Genomic DNA, 7,040 nt, shown 5'->3' on the forward strand with positions numbered 1-7,040 from the left:
AAACCCCCCCTTTTTAAAAAAAAAAAAAAAAAAAAAAAAACATCTTTATTGAACACGTCTGCTCACAATGGAACGCTATCCGAGGAAGAGTCAAGTGGTGCATTCAAGTGCGCTCAGGTTGGTCGAGAACCGATTTTCCTGTCGTAATCCGAGGCATAAAAATGTCGAGGACAGAGACGTTCGAAAACCGAGGTTTGACTATACTTCAGAAAAGACTCGAGAATTCAAATGATTCATCCCGTGCGTGAAATTTGATTGCCCCCCCCCTCCCCACTCCACCGCGACAACATTCACACATCCCGCGTACACTCGTATTTACATAATGATGCAGCTCCGAGACAAAGAAAGCTATGTTGTTGTTTTATCTTTTTTTTTTAAAACACACACTTTATTCATTTGTTTCCCACTGAAGCAAATACAAACGGATCTGTTTGGACTACGCGCCTTCTCAACTGCGAGAGACGTTTAAGGGCAGCCTCTGAAAAAACGTAAATTAATGATTACTTCACTGACACTCAAAAAAAACGAAAATAATGCAGCAAATCAGGGTCGCCTCCGTCTTAAAACAACTTATATTTAAGGCTTTTTTTTCCCCCCCCCATTCATTTCAGAGCAACTTCACAATGCTCCCAATTTGGTCCAAAAGTTGCTGCGGTCTATAAATCGCATCTGCTGCGTATTTTTTTTTATTTTTATAAAGTTTTTTTGACTTTTGGACTACGCGCCTTCTCAACTGCGAGAGACGTTTAAGGGCAGCCTCTGAAAAAACGTAAATTAATGATTACTTCACTGACACTCAAAAAAAACGAAAATAATGCAGCAAATCAGGGTCGCCTCCATTTTAAAACAACTTATATTTAAGGCTTTTTTCCCCCCCCCCATTCATTTCAGAGCAACTTCACAATGCTCCCAATTTGGTCCAAAAGTTGCTGCGGTCTATAAATCGCATCTGCTGCGTATTTTTATTTTATTTTAATAACGTTTATTGACTTTGAGATTTGAGACTATTTCCAATCCTAAAATCCAACGTTTTCAAGGGTTAACACTTTTGAACAATTTCAAAAGATTGATTTCAGCTAATTGAAGGCCTGATTTTTACAGTCACTGATCGAATGCCTTTGGTGACTTGGGAAAGCAGAAATTAATATTTTTGAAGTTGGAAATATATTGTTGGACACGCGCGCACGCGCGCGCGCGCACACACACACACACACAATAATAATGTATTCTTTCTCCGAGTGTTTTTAGGTTTTTATTCATTTTTTTATTATTATTTTTTTTACCCTGAGAGAAGGGTTAATTAAAATCCCACTCTGGACAAGAGTACGCTATTCGTTTTGACTTTGGAAACCTGAACTTATGTTGTGACGTGAGCTTTATGTTGACATTAAAACCGGGCCACCCACAAAGTGTCATATTTCAAACACTCAACAGAAGCGATACAATATTGTCATTTTCTACATTAATTCTCTTTTTTTTAATAAAAAAAAAAGTCACACGGTTTTTTTAAAATCAAATATCCACAGTTTTTGTTTTTCGTCTAAGGTCACTTTTTTCCCTACACTGAAGTTTCAAAGGGTCACAAATTTGCATGTAGCCGATGTCGTTTTATTCATATAAAATCCGTGCACCTGAGAAAATGGCGAGTGCAAACGCTGCCACGTCCGCGCACGCAACAATTTGCAGAGTTGCTCACCTCAAGATTCGAAGAAGCGATCTCAGCATCTGGAAAGGCAACGCACCGACTGGGAGCTAGCTCAAGTACAGGTATGCGCTAGCTTAGCCTTCACAAGACGACCCCACCCCTTCTGAGGAGTCATCGCGGAAGTGACCGTCTGACCGGAGCTGATTGGTCGGATTTGCCTGTCAATCACGGTTAAAAGGCCGGATGTTCCACCTGTTTCAAGTCTCATTGAAATACAGTACTACAATGGGAAAAAGTATACAGTTTCACAATTTGGTCATTTATAAAGATCCCGCAAAATAATTCGGAGAAGTGTGTGAGTATTGTCTTTAGTTTACCTTCGTAACAAGCCGACACATAGGGAGCGTCGGTGCCGAAAGGTTCGTCTTGGCTGTCAAAATCTCTTGACTCTTTTTCAAGTGGTTAACATTCGTCGAAAATAAAATAACTTACTTTGAATCCATGGAGAATTTAATGGTTTGTAAAGTCTTGTCATTTTTTTTTTTTTTTCAGTTTTGAATGTCTGAGTCACCGAGTTGTCAGTGGTGATTGGTGACACTTGCCTGTCAATCATGACGAGTCTCAAATTTCAGACTGAAATATCTTGAACATTTTTTTTTTGGTTCTCACTTTAAAACAATACATCACAAGTAAAAAAATTCCCAGCGGTGTGAGTATTTCGAAAAGACAGAAGAACCCAACAACCAGTTCCTAAAAGCTTTTTGAAATCCCCTGAGGAAAATAAATTTCAGACTGAAATATGTTGAACATTTTTTTTTTGGGCGGGGGGGGGGGGTTTCTCACTTTAAAACAATACATCACAAGTAAAAAAAAAACATTTTGTGGTTAAGCTTGATGGTTTTATTATTATTTTGTTGCTGACGAGTGTTTTCTACCAACGCCAGATTGCGATGACTGACAGCTTTGAAAGGTCTGTGGAGAACAAACGCATGCGCTCGCACGTGGACATGAAAAGCGCAGGTGAGGGCGGGACACGCGGGGGAATGTCCGGGGGTCGGTCTTCACAGCCGGGAGCGGCCGTGGCTAGCGGGGGCGACAGGGCTCAGTCACTGGGACAGGAAATCCAGGGCGGTGTCTCGCTCCTCCACCAGCTCGGCGGCCGTGGCGTCCATCTTGGCCCGGGAGAAGTCGTTGATGCTGAGGCCGTCCACCACCTTCCAGCTCTGGTTCTGGAAAACATGTGACAAGTTGCAAAATATAGAGAAAAGTTTGAATATTTTATGTTTTTTTTTTTTGAGAAGTTGCATCAGACCACAGGTGTCAAACTCAGGGCCCGGGGGCCAGTTCCGGCCCACCAGGTCCTTTTATGTGGCCCGCGAAAGTAAATCATGTGTGTCAACTTGCTAAAATCTGGACCGAAATATCAACTTGTCACGTGTGATACATAACGTTGTGATTTTGCAATAATTTTGTGAGCCTGTTTATGCCCATTTGGACAATAATTGAACACACTATTATAATTGACTTGTTTTATTTCAAAACTAGTAATCTATTAATTCGTTGTGTACAAGTGATAATTTTTATGGTTTCACTGTCATAACAGCCCTCTGAGGGAAGGTGTAACTCCAAATTGGCCCGCGACGAAAATGAGTTTGACACCCCCTGCATCAGACTCTCTTGCACCCTCCCCCATGAAAAAACGTAATTGACGCTTTGAGACGTCAAAGGGTTGGAATGAGTTTTTTTAAAGGATTTCAATTCTACAATTCCCAAAAAAAAAAAAAAAAGGTGAAATTCATATATTATTACACAGAATGGAATTTTACCCGTGTTCGTGGTTCAATATTGACAAATTGAAAATTGATCCTCCATTCTTCACTGGAAAAAAAAAACCCCGCAAACAATTTTGGGTTTTTTTTTTTTTTTTGCCCACGCACACCGTAGCAATCCGTACAAAACTTTGGCGCCATTTTGTGGCAACTCGGTGGGTGTCACAGAATGACGTGGGATTTCTTTGTACAAACGGTGGTGCGCTTTGCTGCCAGCTTGTGACACCTCGGCATCGGTGAACTAGGTTGGAGTGAGTTGGCGAGGCTCTGGTTTCTTCAACAGGAGAGTGTGTGTTGAAAATTTGTTGGAAAAAAAAAAAAAAAACACTTTTTTTTTTTTTAAATCGTTGCTTTAAAAGGGGATCCTATTATCATGGGATAACTTGTGTTTCTGTACTGACTTTGATCTGGACGGGGAAGGAGTAGATGAGGTCTTCTGGGATGCCGTAAGAGTTTCCTCCGGCATACACCCCCATGGACACAAATTCACCCTGAACAGACCCCCCCAAAAAAAAAAGAAGCATCATGAACAAACTGCAGAAGAAGAAGAAGAAGAAGACGACCCGTTCTGACCTCCTTGGTGCCGAACCAGAGGTCCCTCATGTGGTCGCAGATGGCCTTGGCGGCCGACATGGCGCTGGATAGCTTTCTGGCCTTGATGACGGCGGCGCCGCGCTGCTGCACCGTCTGCGCCCAAGCAATGACGACAAACAAGTTGAGAAAACTCGCCGTAATCCGGAGAGCACGTGGTGAAAACCTTTCGGTGCCGCGACGCCGGTATGACTCACCGATACTGACAACCGATACCTCGCGTACTTTTGATATGATTCTGAAATTTCATTGAACACACAACGACAAACAACCTTTGCGTCTGACGCGGACGATGATTCGCCGATGTGTCACGGCGCCGCGGCGTAGCGCCATCTACTGCCAAGGAGGACTCGATAATCAGATTTTTATTTTTTATTTTTATTTGCCTCAAGTATCAGCAAACTCCACGATAAAAGAAAACGAAGTTATTATTCATTTTAATGAATAAAATGAATTAATCCTTAAAATAAAAGTCGGATAGGCCCGATACCGCCGCCTGGTATCGGTACTCGCCCATCCCATATCGATAGTAATATGAATCATAATGACATTTAAAAACAAAAATTGTCAGGTCAGTAATGTCATTCAAGATATTGAAATAACATATTTTAAAAGACCATTTTAAATACCAATGTGTCATATGTGAGGATGAAGTCATTTTTAATTATTAATTATTATTATTATTATTATTATTACTATATTAATTATTTTTAATTCATTATTAATTTTTTTTTTTTTTTTTGGGCTCACCGAGATGAAGGCTCCCCTGAGCCAAGCGTCGTCCTTGACGCAGTCGTACGCGGCCGCCTCGGCGCCGCGCACGTTGACCTTGGCGTGGTGAACGTCCGGGTACTGCGTGGAAGAGTGGTTGCCCCAGATGATAACGTTCTTGACCTTGTCCGAGGACACGCCGCAGCGCAGCGCCACCTGCGGTCAAAGGAGGAGGAGGAGTCAGCACGCTTCGCTTCGCCTCGCGCGGTTTGGCTGTTAGCGTTAGCACACCTGCGAGGAGGCACGGTTGTGGTCCAGCCGGGTCAAGCAGGAGAAGTTTTCCTTGGGGATGGACGGGGCCGACTTGGAGGCGATCAGGCAGTTGGTGTTGGCCGGGTTGCCCACCACCAGAACCTCGACAGAGAAGCAACACGATGAGGGTCCGAGCGCCGGCCGAGTCGCTGTCATTGCTTCGTAGCGGCCGGCCGGCCGGCCGGCTTTGCAATACGATTTGGCCCTCCGCTCTCTGAACAGGAAGTCGGCCATTTTGGAAAACTTTACCAGCGGGTCAAGGTCACGTGATCTGCAGGGGCAGCGGCTTTGACCTCCTTGCAACTCCTCCCACACACACCCCCCCCCCTCGGCGACACGCCGTTCACAAGACGCCGTTCACGTCTTGCGCTCACCTTGACCGTCTTCTTGGCAAACTTGTCCAGGGCGGCGCCCTGCGTCTTGAAGATGGCCACGTTGGCCTTGAGCAGGTCCTTCCTCTCCATGCCCTCCTTCCTGGGCATGGAGCCCACCAGGATGGCGGCATCGATGTCCTTGAAGCCCACCTCCACCTTGTCGGTGGGGATCACCTCTGAAATGTCGGCCCCCAATCAAAGTTTTGTGATGAGTGACGTGTTTTTTTTTTCTTCCCGAAGAGGCTAACGCTATTGTCCAATTTCATATGGGCTTCTTACTGGTTGTCGAGCAAGGAGGGAATGAAAAATTTGTTTTGGAACACCTACGCGCGCGGCGGTGACGGAGGTGACATCATCAACATTGTTGAAAGATGACCAAAATCAATCAAAACTTCAAAGATTTTAAAACGGTGGAGCAGCACATGTAGACAAACAGAACAATCCTCCCAAGGATACGCTTCATCCTTGACGGAAAATGACTCGCGTTATGGCAACGTACTGCGTCGTCGTGACACCTGTAGTTTGTCGTAATGCTTGCAGCGCGCGATTAGGACGTCGCGAGCTAAACGCGTAACGTCGGGTGACGACCGTGACGCAAAAAGCGTCCGCCTCCGAAGATCGGAGGACAAAACAAGATTCGAGAAGCTTCCCCCGAAGGTTGATGATAACAAAGCGTGCCGTCGTCATTATCGAGGCGGACTTCGGTCGCGGTTCACCGCCCCCCACTCAGCGATCCCCGCTGCCATTGGCCGGCTTCTGAGCGCGCCTCCCCGACCACCCGCCTAGCCGGGTCAACGCACTCAACCGCTAACGACGACGGCTCACCCCTCAGCAGCGGGAGGGCGCAGTCCTGAAGCTCCATCACCACGCCGTCCAGCACCGGCAGCATGGGCGGGATGTCCAGCAACACCAGCACCAAGGGCTGACGCACACAACACAAGCGTGACCTTTTGAACTCTCTCCAAAAGCTCAAAGGGCTTCACGTGCCCACGGTTGACAAATATTAACGAGCTTAACGCTCCCGAGGAGAGGAAAAAAAAAAAAAAAAGAAGGGTTTCAAGTTGCCTCTACACGCCACAAAGATGGCGCCACGGCACAACTTTGTTGAAATGAAGCTCCTCAACTCACTGACCTATTACTGATCACATACTAGCATGCAACACACAAACACAAGCGTGACCTTTTGAACTCTCTCCAAGCTCAAAGGGCTTCACGTGCCCACAGTTGACAAATATTAACGAGCTTAACGCTCCCGAGGAGAGGGAAAAAAAAAAAAAAGAAGGGTTTCAAGTTGCCTCTACACGCCACAAAGATGGCGCCACGGCACAACTTTGTTGAAATGAAGCTCCTCAACTCACTGACCTATTACTGATCACATACTAGCATGCAACAGCAATCTCTTTTTTTTTTTTTCTTGTTTCTTGTTTAGAACTGGACCTCCAACGAACAATTTTACTCCAAGAATGGATGAATCCTTTATTATTATTAATCGAATCACATTTTTAAAAAAAAATCTTCCTTTTACCCAAACAGGACGTTATTCGAAAACAGAGCTTTTCTTTTTTTTTTTTTTTTCTA

General features: G+C 44.8%; 2 protein-coding genes across 2 annotated transcripts in view; both read right to left on the reverse strand.

Moving 5' to 3' along the window:
* Nucleotides 1–1,825, reverse strand: part of LOC109512634 (UTP--glucose-1-phosphate uridylyltransferase-like) — a 5,402-nt gene extending 3,577 nt beyond the window's left edge. The window contains exon 1 of the mRNA XM_019864513.1: nucleotides 1,697–1,825. The gene's annotated coding sequence lies outside the window, so the exon portion shown is untranslated. The remainder of the gene's footprint in view (nucleotides 1–1,696) is intronic.
* A 697-nt stretch (nucleotides 1,826–2,522) lies between these two features.
* LOC109512633 (malate dehydrogenase, cytoplasmic-like) lies at nucleotides 2,523–6,410 on the reverse strand. The gene is made up of 7 exons (XM_019864511.1): nucleotides 6,288–6,410; nucleotides 5,463–5,638; nucleotides 5,068–5,190; nucleotides 4,816–4,992; nucleotides 4,048–4,161; nucleotides 3,876–3,965; nucleotides 2,523–2,874 (listed from the first exon to the last, which is right to left on the reverse strand). Exons 1-7 carry the CDS (start codon nucleotides 6,349–6,351, stop codon nucleotides 2,752–2,754), a joined length of 867 nt encoding a protein of 288 aa, XP_019720070.1. The 5' UTR covers nucleotides 6,352–6,410; the 3' UTR covers nucleotides 2,523–2,751.
* Nucleotides 6,411–7,040: the final 630 nt, after the last annotated feature.

Source organism: Hippocampus comes, unplaced genomic scaffold (assembly GCF_001891065.2).
Source record: "Hippocampus comes isolate QL1 unplaced genomic scaffold, H_comes_QL1_v1.1 scaffold371, whole genome shotgun sequence".
In the NCBI taxonomy this organism is placed as follows: Eukaryota; Metazoa; Chordata; class Actinopteri; order Syngnathiformes; family Syngnathidae; genus Hippocampus; species Hippocampus comes.

Excerpts from the sequence above, each read along its gene's own strand:
- LOC109512633 (XM_019864511.1), bottom strand. The coding sequence starts at position 6,351 with ATGCTGCCGGTGCTGGACGGCGTGGTGATGGAGCTTCAGGACTGCGCC. Across the intron at positions 4,993-5,067 it reads ACAACCGTGCCTCCTCGCAG|GTGGCGCTGCGCTGCGGCGT; the intron begins GTGTGCTAACGC and ends CTTTGACCGCAG. Across the intron at positions 4,162-4,815 it reads TCAGGGGAGCCTTCATCTCG|ACGGTGCAGCAGCGCGGCGC; the intron begins GTGAGCCCAAAA and ends GCTTGGGCGCAG.